At 43.8% G+C, this 17558-nt stretch overlaps 1 protein-coding gene across 1 annotated transcript in view; it reads left to right on the forward strand.

Moving 5' to 3' along the window:
• The first annotated feature begins 2042 nt into the window (after positions 1 to 2042).
• Positions 2043 to 17558, forward strand: part of LOC128763783 (gap junction delta-2 protein) — a 34189-nt gene continuing 18673 nt past the window's right edge. The window contains exon 1 of the mRNA XM_053872952.1: positions 2043 to 2925. Within this exon, the coding sequence (XP_053728927.1) occupies positions 2855 to 2925 (71 nt within the window). The 5' untranslated portion in view covers positions 2043 to 2854. The remainder of the gene's footprint in view (positions 2926 to 17558) is intronic.

The following is a 17558-nucleotide window of genomic DNA, read 5'->3' on the forward strand; positions in this document are numbered from 1 at the left end:
TTATGCCAAGAAGTGTAAATCTGAGCCTCAAATAGAAATATTTTTGTCTTATTCAATGATATTAATACAGCAATTTTTGTAAAATTACAGCAACCACAAACCATTGGAAAGCATTAAGCATTCACCAAGAACATTGTTCTGAGTGGAATAAAGTCTGTGGGCCAAGAATAATTCTCTTCCATGTAAGTATTTTACTCACAAAATTACGCTACTTATTCGTTTGTTGTGAGCTGTTTGCACAGGAGAAAACGCACCTCAAGTGTACTGGATGTGGGTTCTAATCCTGTTTGAACTGGAGCTTCTACGGAAGGAATGGCTGAAATGTCAAGCAAGTCATGAGCAGCAGCCGGAACATCCTTTAAAAAGTTAATACTTCCTGTCATTTGATTTTCTTGTCCTTTGATGCTGGGCTCACACACACACCTCTACTGGATAAACATTAAGAGATTAAACAACAGTCAGAATTACGATTGCTGGCAGGTTTATTAGGTACACAGTGGGATTACTTTAACATTGACTCTAGGAGGATTTGTGTGTTTGAGCTGGAATAGTCGATGGAGTCAAGGGTTCTCTGTGGACACTGAGGACCTGTTGGTTTTATCAGGATTCAGCTCTTGTCTAAGGGGGGAGTCACTTCAACATGTATTAGCATTTGGCTTTTAACATGAGCTCTCCAGGGAGCTTACTTCAGGAAGAGAATGAGACGTCGCAAGTGGAAATTTGAGCGCCCATTTTTTCTTTCTGTTTTTTTTTTTTTTTTTTTTTTTTTAAGAGCCAGAACAAATCCCTATTGATATTATCCTTCTTTATAGTGGCCAACTTGCTAACCAACTTTCACCTTGGAATGACTGCTGCAAGCGAGCACTAGTGACAAGCACAGTCAATAAAAACTAAATCTTAGCAATTTTACTACCTGATATTAGTTATGGGGTGGTAAGACTGAAATATCTAAGTCCCAAAAAAGCAAAGTGTCATATTTAATTGTGTCGTAAATTGAAACTGTGGCTAGAGCAAGGGCTTGACAGATGTCACCTGCTGTCTGTCTGTCACTTAAAGCGGCAATGTCTTTGTAATGGCCACAATATGGAAGTGTAACACTTTGTGTTTAAAACACGTTTGAAGAACATTCAGTATAGTATCAAGGGTATAATTTTAACAATGAAATTAGTTTTAAAATCATTTCAAAAGAGGTAATTTCAGGTGGGATAATAATGCATAATACAGGAAAATTCACTGTGTACTTGGTAAAAAAAAAAGAGGCTAAAATGTGTCATATTTATTTTTGCAATGGCATTAATACCTGTATTATATCATTCACAATAGTTTTTTTTTCCTTTTAAATTGAATTTATTTTTTCAACCTCATGGAATTACATAACGGGTGTTTGCTAGCATTAAATACGGTTTCCTCGTATGCTCATAATTCCGAATATTTGCAGACAAATGGGACGTCAGTGGCAGCGGGGGACCAAATTTCCTTCAGGTCGATAACATCTGGGTTGTTTTCCGTGATGGTCATAACCAAGCAAGTAGCAGAAGGGAGCTAAGCATCAGTGACAGACAGAGCGATATGGTCCAAGACAAGCACACTGTTTTTAAGAATCATAGCAGATGGCGGTTTAGTGAAAATGAAGTGATGCCTCTGTGTATGAGGCAACAGTTTTGCCGCTGATCCATCATTATACTTTGGAATGGAGAAGACTGAGGCTCCATTAGAACCACCACATGTCTTCCCTGTCACAGATTCAGGGACGGTATCCTTGCATAGCCTCTGCCTGGCGATGCCTCTCGTGTGTTTGTGATCGTCGTGTAAACAACAAACATGTTCTATTCGCGGTGTCAATGCACACAGCACAGCGAGAGAAGGTAATGAGAACAGATGGAAGGCAAAAATGATGAGTGTTTGATGTGAGGGAGTGGTGGCGGCTGCGTTGGAAGACACGCGGAGGAGGGGAGGGGGGATAAACACGCTGATGGAGAGTGAGTGAGAGGGGGAGGAAGAGGAGTGGAGAGATGATTCCTCGCTCTAATCCTCTCGACACACGCTCGGTCTGGCTGCCTACTGGCTCAGAGAGAGAGAAGCAGAGGAAGGTGGAGGGCGCAAACGGAGAGAGAATCCAAGAAGGAAGGGAAAACAAGATGAAGGGAGGAAAAGAAAGGAAACCTGCCTGTTGTACAACAGGCTGAGACAAACAGGGAGTGGAAGGCAGTGAGGAGGAGCAGAAGTGGAGGAACCAGTAGCTCTCGCACAGTTCCAGGCAGAAGACAAGGAGGTGTGTGGAGGAAGGGATGCTTCTCTCTGGTGCTGCCTGAACCTGACCAGAGAGGAAGAAGGGAATCCCTGGAAGCAAAGGAGAGGAGCAAGGAAGAGGATGGAGAAGCAGAGGAGGAGCAGAGATCCCTGCTTATCGAGACCATCGGGTTCAAGATGCTGTCCAAGATCGAGTGTGTGAGGGCGGTGTGTCAGCGTGTGTAATGGACATCTGCTTGCACTGACTCCACCTGTCAAAGCGAGCGCGTGTGTGAGTGTGTGAGGACGTAAACAAGATCAGGTGCAGTCAAGAAGATTCGCTCACGTGGGCAGGAGCATGGACACACTCACACATAGTGAAGCCTAAATCCAATTGAGACGTAATTGGGAAAAGAAAAGGCAGATTAGTGGAGCAACAATGGAGCATCACTGACACCCGCCAGGTTCAGTCGGCACCCCCGAAGCTGCTCTCCACCGTCTGTACTCCGAGGAGTGGACCTGAAGCGTCCAAACCAAGGACTTGAACACCAGCACCTGTGACCTCCCGAAGAAGCGGGGTCAGCCGTCATTGCCTGTCTCCAGTGGATGCCTCCTAACTCCAGCCATGGGAGAATGGACCATCCTCGAGCGCCTCTTGGAGGCTGCCGTCCAGCAGCACTCCACCATGATCGGAAGGTGAGTCCCGGCGATACCAAGTCAACTTAAGAGTGTCCTCTCACAACCTCTCATAAAACTCTGTGCTTCCAAAGACTAGCGGCACGAATCCCTCCCTGCTTCCAGAGACTGATTCCTGGTCCAAAGGGGGCTTTAGATTCTTTAATCCCTGAGTGACATGACGGGAGGTTTAAACAGTCGGGACGCTCAGGATGCCTGAGTAGTGAGAGGATGACTTGCTGTCATCTGTAGCCTTAAATTAAGGTTTAATTTTTCTGTAAACATTCTCCAAAACAGACCATAGTTTTGTATTTCTGTCGCCGATGTCCAAAGGTCACTATGTACAAACATTAGCACCGTGTCAGACGCATAAACCGGTCATCGGTTTTTGATCAGTACAACTATGAATTGTATCTAATACACTTGGGTTATTCACACATACTTAGGGACGATTATATATGGTTTTCCAAAGACAGACATTGATGCAAATTTTGCCGTATTTTTCCCATTTCTATATTTGTTTTTGTTATTTGTTTTTTTCATTGCTCTAGTTTCTTAAGGTTCCTGACTGTCTGACAATGTTTGGTATCACAGGTGTTTTCTAGTAATGTCAGACAAGTGCAATGGATAAAATGTCCCCATTCAAATCCACTCCATGCTAATGGAACATGGAAAAACAAAAATGTAAAAGCCAAATTTCAAATCATCCAAATGGTCTGTTATCCCAGACAATTCATGGAGCGTTTACACCAAAGTGACGGATGCTCAGAGGCGTGAGCATCAATCAGGCGAATCTGATTCAAAACATGCATATAGATATACCAGCGATTTGTCTCGGGACATTAAATGCACGGACCAGAGCAGGAGAGTTAAAAATGTCTCAGCGGAGACACAAAACCGTAGAGCGGAGATGATGCAGGAGATTTTAAAGCCGACAAGAAATCCCTCCTCTCCCTTTAGTGACTTCATCTCTGCCTCTTATAGACTTCGTTCCGTGTCAGGTATGAAGTCACTTCACAACCTGAAGCTCCCGGCTGAAGACGAGGTTCCAGCACTTTATCTTTTATGCATCCTTCAACATGCCAGGATGTGTTCCTGTTTTAGTTTGACTGAACTATTCACTCAACCACTGAATGTAAAATTATTCATGAGTGTTTAAGCCACAGAGGCACAGACAGTATTAAAGCATGGCTTGACATCGAGTGAGGGACCGAGTTTCGGAAGCTTGGGGGACATCGGCGAAATCCACAAGTTCAACAAGGGTTCACGGGAGATTTCTCTCAAATTGTATTGAAAATAATCCCCCGAAATCTTCGCTCCTTCAATCGGAGGAGGGCAACTTGTCAATTATTGAGTGAATAGCTGTCAGCCAGTAGATGGAGTAAATGATGTGATGAAACACTCTTCTTCTGGGTGGAGAGGAGACTTCTACAGAGTGCTCCCTTGCTAAGACAGCCAAGTCATTAGCACTTCTGTCATGTAGTGAGAGCATGCTGAACGGTCAGCTGGACTTTCCTTTGGTGCTATGACGAATGATTGCCTCCTCTCATTCATGAGACACTGCTCATCAGCGGGACTAGTCACTCTGGCTGCAGGCTCCCGGCGCGGCAGAGGAGAGGGCCACGCAGCTGCAGAACTCTGGAATAAGTAGCATGCAGAAAACCAGGCACAAGTTGGCAGAAAAACCTTCAAATGCCTTTTCAAAAAGAAAACTTTCTTCAGCTTTTCGCAGAGTCGGTTTGAGCTGTCACGAGTGAGCGGACGCCGATGCTCACAATGACACAGTGCCCCGGCCCCTGCATGATTCATGTGTGATGCATTCGCATCGCAGATTTGTCATACGTGTCTCTTTAAACAAAAGATATCCGAAGTAATTGCTTTAACCTTCCTGCAATATCGATACATTCTGCGTTTGCTTTTTGCTGGTATGGCCATAGAAATGTCTCGTGGTGTTCTTCCTCATCATGTTCCTTCATCGGCCATGTTGCTGGGACAGCTGAACAACGACACTGTCAGTGGAGGAATAACTATAGTGGAGATGCTTTCCAAACCTCAGTGCACCCGACAGGTGACCAGAGAAACTAAATCTCTCTGCATCATAGACAGTTAATATAAGATAATAATATCAATCAATGGTTAGTTGTTGCCTGAACTCTAAATATTTCCTAGGTGAAATAAACATACCAAATGTTCAAACAAGTATAGGTGCTGCTTGTTCCATAAATACCTGGAAATTTAATTAATGTATGACTTTCATGGTTAATTTATAATCAATAAATACAAAAACCTATTTTTAAAATTGCATTCAGAAAATTATTACATTTATTAAGTATAATATATTCGATTATGATTTGACTTACCATGTTTAGAATGGTTTGCTGAGTGCTTCAAAGGTTGGAATTAAAATATATGATATTCACACACAAAGCACAAATCGCGATCAAATGATGCCTTTGGAAAATTTTGGAGAAACCTTGAAGTACTGACACAAAATGGACACAAACCTTACCACAGTGAGCTCATAAACTGGCCCCTCTGAGCCTGCATGTGTAGATATGTGAACTGTCAAAATGAAGACCAGTGTCACTGCTTTTTGGGTGCAGACGATTTCTGCAGTTTTATGTTTAATGGATTTACAGACGAATCCTGAACAATTCTTTCGTGTGCAACCCATGATGTGAAGCTACTACACTAACAGAGTAAAAGGCTTGTATTCAACAAACAATTATGTCCATCAAACATACTTTTCCTGTCCTCTATAGGGGGCCACACACATAACAACAGTGAGGCAGTTTTTATCTAGATTTTGCTCCTTCCCGACCAAGAATGGTAAACATCTGCTTATCGTTATTTTATAAGATGATCCTCTCAGTGGTATGTTTAGAGTGAATTCATCCTGATAATCTGCTCTGGATAGGTTTGGGGCCGACAATCGCAAATGTTAAACAGATTCACTATTTCCGACACTATTTCCAAACATCTTTACGTGTGTGGTGAGAGCTGCTCGCCCTCCACTTGAACTTGAGACGTGGAGCCGGTCAAGAAGCGATCCGAAAGAGAAACATGGAAGGATCAACTTCTGATATTTATTTATGAATTGATGGCAATAACAACACTTAACAACACACAAAAATTCATTAGAAGTCAATCTGACTCCCATCTGCAGCCGTTCTCACCTGGGTCCACATTTTTAGCTCCACGAGCAGCAAACATGAGCCTCTCATGTGATGCTTCTTTCTTTTTTGTTTTTGTTTTTATACATCGATACACACCACAGACGTATCGATCAACGGCAGACTTTTTATCTTCACATCATGCTTTGACAGGTAAAGATCAGTAAGATCAGCTGACTGGTTTTGCCTCCTCAAAGTTTATTTCACGTGCTTGGGACATCAGGACCTAACCTAACCTAACCTAACCTAACCACTGCCCTGACCGGAGTTGAACATTTTCAGCACAAGTTAACTTCACAAACTATTTGTCTGCTCACCTATAAAGGTGGTTTAGGGGTCGTTGCAAGATTGACAAATACATGAGACAGGTGCAGAGTGTGGCGGGAGTGAGAGAAGTTACTCACAGACAAATGAGCAGACACATGGCCCGAGTCTGCAGGGTGTTGGGCGGGAGCCAACAGAACTGTCTCGTCACGAGATGGTGCTGCATGTCATGAACTAAGCGCAGCATCCAGGACAGCCGCGGGCTAAATTCATCAGAACGCAGCTTTCCGTCTCTGTGTGAGTCCCAAAAAAAGAATGGGATGTTGGTGAAATTACAGGTGCGCTCCCAGCACCGCCTGTCAGCCGGACTGCTTTGAACTGTGGTTTGAACACTTCATCTCAAGCATGCAACTGTATTTTAAGTAACGTCATGCTTGGGGATGCTAATATTTTCTGTAGTCTGTTGCATTGTCTTAGCGGGATTATGTAATTTCCCTCCTCATTGGCTCGTGTTATAAAGCTGCCTGTATGACTAAATCAGCTGGATGCTTCACTCATGTAATCGCTCTCCCTCCTGACAGCAGTGTTCCCTGAATTACTGCTCCTTATTGTTTTGCTGGACCACAGCTTCTGTCATAGGTTACACCAAAAAGGAGCACCCAATGTCTGAGGAGCTGTAGAGATCAATTGGATTATGTATGGGTGCACATGCACAGAGTATGGTGGAGAATCGTAGTTAGGTGAGAGGGCAAGCTAGAAGAGGTTGCATATTTCACAATGATTGATGATAAAAACACCTGTAGTGGGTGTAGACCGAGGGATTCTGTAGAACTTAAGTCCACGATTAGAATACACGTTCTGACAGCTGTTCATGACAACAAGACATAATGCATGCTGAAGACTTTTTGTTCTTGAATGAACATGTCAGTGTAGTTTGAGCAGACGGTGAATCATGTTTACTGATGCTTATTGTTGTGTTTAGCCTTGAAACCACTTGAAAATGAAAAAAAAAAGAATAGTATTCCACCCAGTGAAAGTTTTACTTTTTTGTTTTGTTTTCATAAAACCATGTATAGGGAAGTAAATCACTGAACTAAATAAGTCATGTCCCCATGCTGTTATTCTTGGGAGGCATGTGTATAGACATTTTGGGGCGCTGGTACTCGCAAAAAAAAAATAGGGCACCTTTCGCGAAAAAAACGTTATTGTTGTTTCAATGGTTGATTCATCACTGATATAGTTCCTAGGTCCATAGTGATTCCCTGTGGTAGAAAAGGTTAGTTTTTAAATGTAATGCATTTTACTTATTGAGCCAGTTCCAAATAGCAAACTAAATAAATAAGGTATATTACATATAGTGTGTTTTTCACAACCAGGCTTTTAGCTAAGAGGGTGTCTGGGTGTCTGGAAAACAGGAAAAAATGGCCGCTCGATTCGTGACTCCTTGGTGCTTGGGCAAAAGTGGAGTCTCATTGTTCGTCTGTGTGTTTGCTTCTATTTACGAATCTTTGTCAGTTTTACCGAAATGGTCTTCCTTTCAGTGGTTAAATGGTTGGAGGTTAGTCTGGTATCTTATGGATACAGCTCATGAAAGTGCTTTTACAGTCTTCACTTTCAATGCCTGGCCATCTAGAGACGAACTTTTCGTCAAAAAGAAAACAAAAAATGTTGGGCGCAAGCGTCCTTTCTACCATCAAACATCACATGAGACAAGTCTCCAGATGCCTCTGCTTTTGCCCTTGAGAAAGAGAATAACGTTTGCTTTGCTAATGACAATGGTGGTTCACTTTAATGGGCATAAAAGTCAATGAGGTACTTACAGTTTTAATCACTTACTTAACATTCCAGTGGCTGCAAGTCCATTTGTATCGTAAGTGGACAAGCCTAAAGACTGTTTCATTAAGTCGCCCGTCTTCTATCAAGCCCCACTTCCTCTTCCATTATTGGAGATCAATGAGAAGTTAGCAGGAGGCTGGACTTGCATGGCAAACACCAGTAATGGCACTTCTATCCAATAGGTGTGGCCTCACAAGGGCACTGTGGGCACTATGTTGACAGTGCTTTGGCTCGAGTGCTTCATCATGGTTTGTCCGTGATAGCTGTGGGCTCACCACGGTGATGGTTCAGACCAAGTCAATTCACGACTGGACCACAGTCCATAATGGTTGGAATCCATCATTGGTGACAAGTATTCCACCCACAAAATATCACAGTATTAAAGCGTGCATGAAAGGGAAACAACTCACTCGCTTCCCATAGATGGAAAATGTGTATAATTCGAGGCAAATGTTAGTGTTACTAATGCCTCTGTGACTCACGTGTGACAAACTGCCTCCAGTGTGCCGTCTGTTGTTATAAGAACACACGTTGGCATCACCTTGTGAAGAGGAACACACAACGCTGCCGGCCATTCTGCAGGAATCCACCTTCACTGACCAGCATTGGTCATGATTTCAAAGCCTCCGATAGGTTTATGGATTGAGCCATGCTAATGTGCATTTAGATGAGAAATCAGCACGGCACTCGTGGCTCAGATTATTTGACTTTCATCTGGTGGAAAGCCCAAATGTGGCTGGAGTCGAAAAACGGTGACAACACTGACTGCCGTCAAATGAAACGATGAAAGCTGATCAAATACCTTGGACAAACATGTATCTACACTGGAGGACAGCTGTCCTCACACACGCTGCGCTCAGATCAAGCTGCCCTGCTGCTCTTTTAGAAGGAAATCAGATGAAACTGAAAAGGTCACAGGTCTGTCCAGCCCCTCACAATGACCTGACCTAAATAAACCCTGCCTTGTAATTTAGAATAATCCTGTTTGGTTTCTCAACTCTGGAGCTAAAAACAACCTTTTTCTCAGAGAATACAAAGTGACCTGAGGTAGAAAAGGTGCGGTGCAATAGTAGTCATGGAGCTCTTATTTACCCCCGACAAAACTGAGAGAAGGACATTTCCAGTTGGTCAAGTGGACTATAAATCAGACGGCTTCAGTAACAGTGTAACGGCACAAGCGTCTGCACCGACACTCCAGCTCGCAAAGACACTCTGTTCAGGATCACGTCTGGCAGCTACTGGGCTTTGTTATGAAGCCGGCTCCGGCCTGCGCTCCTCTTCCAAACAACCACACGTGTAAAAAGAACAGCAACGGACATGTTTATGGAGTGTTTGTGGAAGACGCAGGTCACACACGTGCGGCCGACGGGTTTGAAGACAGAGTGGTCGCAAGGTGCACGTGTCGGCGGTGTTCATGCTCCGCTGACTTGCCCACGCCGCATGGTCATCTGATTGATTAGTCATTCATGATTTCTTCGGCCATATGTGTTGCACTGCGATGGGCTCTCCAGCACCCTGGCTAGCCAGGATCCAAGCAGGAGGTTTTCAAGGTTTTAAATGCCTCCCTTGCTGCCGTTTGAGCTTGACAGTGCAGAATAATGAGCTCTTGTTCCACTCTGATTGCAACCCAAATGAATTTTAATGGAACCGCATAACATTCATATGAGCGATAATAACATGCTCATTTCATAATGCTATGGGAACCATGAGGCAGTAATGAACCAAGGTCATGAATGACTTCTGGTCCAGCAGTTTCTACCTCCTGAATTTAATATTAGAACTTTGCATGGGCTTCTGGAGTTCAAATGCTCTATTAACACAGATGCAGTTAATAGACAAGACACGACTGTGGCAGATGTACTATGAGTGAGGTTGGGTGCTGCAACACTCAAAAACATAACGACACAGTGACCAAACTGCAGTGAGAGAGTGCACTCACACCACAGCAAGCAAGTACATGTGTGCCTAAAAGGACAGACACTGCAAGTGTGGCATGCCCTCCTCAGAATGGCCTGGCTGGCGGAGGTGGGATAAACCATGCAACCCATCCTCACTGCCATGGCGTAAGATATTGACACTGGGAAAGCGGACTTTTGCGTCCTATACTGACACCAAAGGCAGCCTTCAGCGCTGCATGTTGACGCCTTTCAGTTGAAGTGCGTGTCCTGCCATCTGTGGCATATCTGACACCGTGGGCAGCGCGTCACGTAAAAGGAAGATAGTAGTGGGGTTACATGTAGCAACATGTCAATTGCTAGTTAAAGCCCCTCAGAGGGCTGTGTATTTCAGTAAGCCAAGTTAGGGGCTTTATACAACAAGTGACATCCAATGTAATTCAGCGAAGAGACTTTCACTCCACGCCAGATTTGGTGTCAACATAGGAGACCAAAGTTTACTTCCCAAGGTAAATATATCAGAGCGAGGGTGGGTTGGAAAGCACGTTAGCCATGACCAAACCATCAACGATACATGCAGCGACCATCCGCAAACTTGTCAAAACACCTTACATATCTTTGATGGATAAGACGCACAGGAATGCAGAGGATTTCGGTAAGATCTGTGATCATCTTACCCTTACAAATCAGGTGCTTCATCCGATGTTGTCAGTACCGCTCTATCATCATGTTGCTTTGAGTCTTGTTGTTAACAACGTAGCAGCAAGAAGGAGACGTTTCAAGTCCGCAGCCAAAACCCAACTCGCTTGTGTTCACATCTCGCACTCCTGAGCCGAACGCGCTCTGTCTTGAAATAGAGCGCACATTGTGAAACCACCCTCAGTCATAGGTCTTGTCCATGGTGGAGATGATCCAAGCGCTGCTTATGTTGCTGTGTTTGACGGAGTGTTCGTGATGGGTGTTTGACATTTCATGACCATGTTTTCAGGGGCTAGTCGATGACACTCTCTGCTCCAAAATCTTTGGATTTGAACTTGGAGCGCCACCTACTGACTTCTGAAAGTGATCAGTGTTCCATGAAGCTCATCACTAGAGAGAGGCGAAGCATTAGCTCCATCTCAGGAAGCAAACATTCCCAACCCATGTCTTATTATTTCTGACGCCACATCACATGGACAATACAATTTTGTCTCTAGCTGAATTCAAGTCTTTGTCCCTTTGATTTCTTATCAGAGTTTTAACTCACTACGTGTGTCAACAGAAAGTCTCCCACAGATCCTCAGTCAGGAACTGTGAGAGGGGCTGGATTTCATCCCTCTGCTCTGTCTGACAAATCTCGATTCATTAAGTGATCCTCATGTTTTTTGGCAACATCGCCACCAGTGCGAGACCTTCAGATCATTATGCTTTCATTCTGTGAACCCCAGCGGAGCGTTCAGCACCTGCACGGGTGTGATGGATGATTTTCTCCGTCCAATATGACGGTCGGCTCTGAAGCACAACTGTAATAATAACACAAAGAGGAAGTGGCAAGGAACAGAATGGTGCCACGGCTTCGCTTGTGGCCAACTCTCTGGAGGGATTGTTAAAGAGAGACACTTACTGAAGGCCAAGTGAGACCTCCGACATCTACTCATCCCATCCCTCCCTGCCTCTGCTTTCACACTTCCTCCATCCATATGTAATGACCCCTGGGATCCTGCGATGTCAGCGCTCTCTCCGCGCTGACATCAGGAGCTGGTCATTTAAGCGACCTCACATGTTCCAGAGGGACATTACGAATCAGTGGTGGGTGGGAGGGTGGACGTAATCTCCGCTGCATCTCACGTGTTAAGCAGCACCTACCTGCGGAGTCATTCATTTCTAGATTGGATTATTTTGAGGATGCTCCTCAAGTGGCCATTACTGTTCCAGGTCTGATCTAGTCCAGCTGGGCTGCTAGACAACCTGGAAATGAGCCCCGGCAGCAGGAAGGAGACATGTTGCAGCCTCTCGTGACTGGAGAGCTTCAAGCAGCTTCCATGGTGACCTCTGGAAACGCTGTGCTTCTCTGCCATGAAACAGCAGCCTGACATGTCAGTGCATGTGCTCGTACAGATGCTGTCAGCAATGGTAATGAATCAGAAGGACTGAACTCATGAGTTTGAACCGACAGTCGGGAAGGACATGCTTAATCCAGCTGCGACTCTGTGGACGTCAGTTTTGAAGAATCAATTATCTCACACAGTCACTTTGCTAATCCCCAGTGAGAGGCTGAAGATTTTCACAACAAAAGCACATGACTAAATCCTTCAAGTGAATATTCATGGATTATTATTTTTTAAAGATAGTTCTAATAAAAATACATTTTTTTCCAGATTACAAAATGTCCTTGTCATAGTTGAGATATATTTTTTGGTAAAAATACATACGTTATATGTCAATAGTGGAGAGGTCACAGGCGTTTCCATTATTATACATAGTTCTCGCCACACTCATTCCTAAGGCATCACATATTATCGAGTGGACTTTTGCGTCCAATGTTGTTGCAGAAGTCAGCGTTGCATGTTGACGCATTAGGCTTTCAGTGGAATCAGGAAAGTGCAACAGAACCACCTGTTGCCTGCAGTGCAGACACAGTGTGATATCAATCTGTCAGATGAAATGTGAAAGAAAAAAGCAAAACAAAAAGAAAAAAAAGTCCTCTCGACGATTGTCATGTTATACCTCTGTTTGACAGAAAGGTCCCCCTAATGTGAAGTTTAGTTTTTGGATGAATTTGGATGAGGGCTTTTCTTTGTTTGAAGGATTCTGAACTTGATGCTGTTGTTGACCAGACAAAGGATTTCAAACCAAACATGTTACCCGAGTGAAGGGCAACCAGAACATTGCGTTCAAAGCTACAGCAAATGAGTCGAACGTATTGAGAGATCAGGTGACCCAAGAGACGAAGATGGATAAGGCCGGAGCGACTAGAGTTCAGAGGTCAGACAGGCCGTGACTCAGCAGGGCTTAAGGTTTTAGCATCAGTACCTTGCTGGAGCGGAGCGGTTTAGTGTTAGCATGATGCCGGAGGGTTAGTTTAACCTGGATGTCACCTTGCTGTCACACACCACAGGAGCGTCGGCTGCAGTGGTCGGCTCCACAGCCACATTTCCTCTCATAAAACAGCCGCAACCTTACTTCTTTCAGTGTTTGTATTTTTAGAATGCTGGGTGTTGCGGTTTGAAGACATAAGTCTCTCAAGAGTGTATAATCACATTTGACATGTGAAGACTCACCCGCAAAGATTTACAGCATGTTTTCAGTCCAATCAATATTTGAACACACTGGTGTGAAAAGCAGCTCTGACAATCATCAACGTCCCCGTTGGAGGAGGAGCATGACACCATGCCGACTTCATCTGGGACAAGCAAAAGTCTAAGATTAGTGGAAGAACCATGAAATCAGAACCTTTTGTTGTTGATTTATTAAATAACAATGAAAAAAAACAACATTTCTCCTAAATCCTGTGACTACAGTACTGCACGGCTGTAGACGACAAAGTGTTGGCTTCCTCAGAATTGATTTTACTGCTTTACAAAGCCATGTCTATTTACTGGTATATGCCTTTTTCTGTATCATTGTTGACAGTGGTCAAGCAGAACCTCATGGGGGAGCCTCTTTAGATGCTATATACCTGTGGCCCTGCAGAGTGCTGATACTTCTCTACTCTAACTTAAGCCTCAATTTTTCAACCTTGGTTTGACTTGAATCATATTTGCCCTGCGTACACTTCTAAATGGTCCAACTTGTTTCCCGCCATCTTTATCCTTTCTCATTTCTTTTAACATTTTTATTTGCTCTCCACAGTCCTGGTTGTAGTGCATTTCTGAATTCTAGCAAGCCATCCATAAAATAATTCAATCTTTCATTATGAATCCATAACACTTTTTGGGGGGGGGTCTTTTAAAATAGCATGGTATCCTGGTGTGACAGTGATAGTTTCCCTAAAATAAACATTTTCAAACTCAATGTTCTTCAAAAATACCGACTGAGTTGTTATACTTCAACAACAACTTATCAATGAGATTCCAAATTCTCTTACAGTCCATATTATACATATACATTATGCACTTCTAGATTTAGAGCTCTGAAAACTACTCCTAGCTTGCGTAAAAAACAATGTAATTTTCATGTTGCCTCATGACAGACTGAACTAAATGACTTTTGAAAAAAGCTAGAAAGCCGCATGTATATTGGCTGGACATACCTGTTTCCTTCGCAAGGTGCTCATCCTCCAGAAACATGATCAAGATGTTGAATCCCCCTCCTCCACCCTGAGAGGTGTCAGAAGTAGTTTCGTGGTATCTAGTAAGGTTGGCCATCTTTGTGGCCTTTTAAGAACACAGGAATGTTTTTATTTTTACCTCAATTTTAGCCTTGACGCCGACATCACAGGATGTAAGAATTTAACTGTGACACTTTTGGTGTAGAACTGAAGGTACTTATTGCAAGATAAAAGCAGGTTACTGGCTCACTGGTCAGTCATGTGATCTCCCAGCATGCCTCACTGCAGGTTTAAAGGTCAAACCGCTTCATTTCATGACAACCTGTGAGTGGTTATGACGAGGGCCGCAATCAGGTGGTTCAGTCGGAGAATGCTACTTAACATGTGACTTTGTTCGGCTGAAGGTTGGTGGTAGCATCCTGAGATGACCTTGAATAATCAGGTCAAAAAACAGCGCAAACAAACCCTTCTTTCTTGTGAAACAAACAATCGTCTACGGACGATGAGGGATGCAATTAGCACAAATGGCTAACTTTGATCCGGTGCGGTACAAAGAGACGTTTGAAGTTCCCTCAGCTGCGTCCGTTTGTGTGGAACCATGTGACCACTAAAAGATTGTTTCCGTTTACACCATTTGCTTTCATCGTACCTGACTTGTAGCACTTCTGGAGCCTGAAGATGAAATTGTTCCTGCCATTGATCGACAGTCCTGATTTCCCTGCTAACATCAAGTTCTCCTCCGCACGGTTCGACCTCATTGCACTCTTGGCTTACATGGCAAGAGCCTCTCTTGCACTTTGCTTGGCGCTTTCATGAACGAGGCGCTGGTGGCAGTGTCGCTAAAAAGCATTTTAGAGTGAACGTTGCTGCTGTTTCTCTGAGGCACGACCTGCTTCTTCACAGTGTGATTGACCCGGCATGTTGAAAAAATCATGACCAGTTAAAACAATCTGCTGTGAACACACAACACCTCTTTCTCACCGGGACCTACACACTGAAAGGAAGCGTCTGATTCACTGCCCCCCCTTCCACCCTCTAACACACACACACACACATTCATAACCAGATGGTCATCCTAATATACAAACATGTGCGTAAGCAACCTCGCAGCGTAGTAACTATATTTACTAGTGCTGGGGGGCACGAACATGCCCCGGCACAAATGTTGCCTAAATTGTGGCAGGCTGCATCTTCGCAGCTGAGCCTATGTGCGACATGCCTTCACACTCATGCGCTTCCTTCACACGTCATGTGTATTCCAGGATTTTTCAATTAGGCTGTGATGAGTGAGCGTGTTTGACTTGGGGTGATGTGCTGCATTCACGAGGCTCTCAAGGCCAAGTGTAAAAATATTTTTGTGAGACCGAGCTGTGATTCGTACACACAACACTCATGATACAAGATGGCCCTTTTGGCTAGTCATCAACACGGCTTCAACCCTCTCCAGAATTTTTGTTTCCTGTGGAAGCAGCTTTTGGACGATGGATGATAAAAAAAATAAAATAAATAAAAAAATAAATATATATATATATATATATGTATGAAGAAGTCACCATGATGTGGACCACAAAATGTGTTTTTTTCAGAGCTCAGTAGGTGGAGCTCACAGGTTAAAAAAGACAGGCTTAAATCAAACAATTGTTCCGCAGATAGTGCCATCTACTGAGTTCTGAAAATAAGGACACTGTTTCATGAAGCCTCATCAGCTCATCACTATTCAAGGGTTTGCCTTAGTGCATCCTTTCAGATGGACACACCTTGTTCGCGTAGGGCTGGCATTCTCTGTCCTAAAAATCACTCGCACAGCGCCACCTACTGAGCTCCGGAAATGCTGACCGTGTTTCACGATAGCTCAGGAGAGTGAATGGGGAGCCTTTAGGCTCAGCTCTTTCTTCACCACGACCGTCTGACACAAGAGACACTGCACTGTTCTCACATTTCTTCTTTCCCTCACTCTCAAACAAAGCCCAAGGTTCTTGAATCTCTCTATACAGAAGAGGACATTTGTGTTAGTAATCATGACACACAATATGCCTCACCAGGTAAACAAGACTTCAAACTTTGTGACACCAACTTCGCCAGCTAAAACCATCAATAGGGCGCAGCCATGATTTCACGTTGCATCCAAATATAGCCTCAGTATCCTAACAGAAGTTCTAAAAGATGTTTGTTCAAAGAGCCTCCTCCCCAGAGGTTGCTGGTAATGATTCATCATTCTCTGACCTCTTATAAAGGCCCTGTTACTCAGAGATCTGACTCTGACTAGCTGTTGTTGTTGTTGTTGTTGTGGGTGGGTGAATAAGCTGGTGAGATATTTATACCAACAATGAGAAGAACAGGTGGACGTGACAACGTTGCTGTGCATGACTCACAGGGCATTCTGTCGGGGCATGGATGCAACCAAAATAACTGAGGATGCTTCTCCATCCTCCCCTAAGCGTGCCATCAACATACATCTGATAGCGCTCTCTCTCTAGCTTGTCATCAAATTTGCACCATCACACATAAAAAATTAAGAATGCTTTTTAGACACATGCGATATTTGTCCGGCTGCCTGAGCACTGTTGCATGAACTTGGTTTGTAGCTGAGGAACAATGGCAACGTCAGTTCATTTCTTGACTGCAGTCCTCTTCACCTTGAGGGGCTGTTGCCATGGCGAGGGTAAAGATTTCAAGTATTTTCTGTGATTATACTTCATGCTATACTTCCGTACGAGTGCACCAGTTCTTACCGGCAGGATTCGATCTGTATTTCCAGGCGTTATGTTCCACTTCCTGTAATGAGCAGTATGATAGAGCTTATGAGGCTTCATGAAACCACGTCCTCAACAGCAATGGCCACTAGATGGCACCCTCTGCTATTTAATCTGTGCATTTCAAGAGCTACTTTCATGAAAGTGCACTTCATTTTTAAACCGCCACCTACTGAGCTCTGGTTTACGTTGCTTGTAGTAGTGGGCAGACGAAGCTTCATGAAACAGAGGTCGGGAGGTGGCGCTATCTGTTTAGATATGATCTGAGCTTTCATTGCAATGGTGGTTGAAATCCAAAGAGTTTAGAGCATAGAGCGGCATCTAGAGGGCTATTAAATTGAGGACAGCGTTGCATGAAGCCTCATCCGCCCATCACTAATAAGCAGTGAACAAAGCAGCCCAACTGGTTTTCTTGAACTTTTTTCCTGCAAACATTTTTATTAAAATGATTACTTCAAACTTTTGAAAGGACATGATGTTGGAT

The sequence above is a fragment of the Synchiropus splendidus genome, chromosome 8, assembly GCF_027744825.2.
Source record: "Synchiropus splendidus isolate RoL2022-P1 chromosome 8, RoL_Sspl_1.0, whole genome shotgun sequence".
NCBI lineage: Eukaryota > Metazoa > Chordata > Actinopteri > Syngnathiformes > Callionymidae > Synchiropus > Synchiropus splendidus.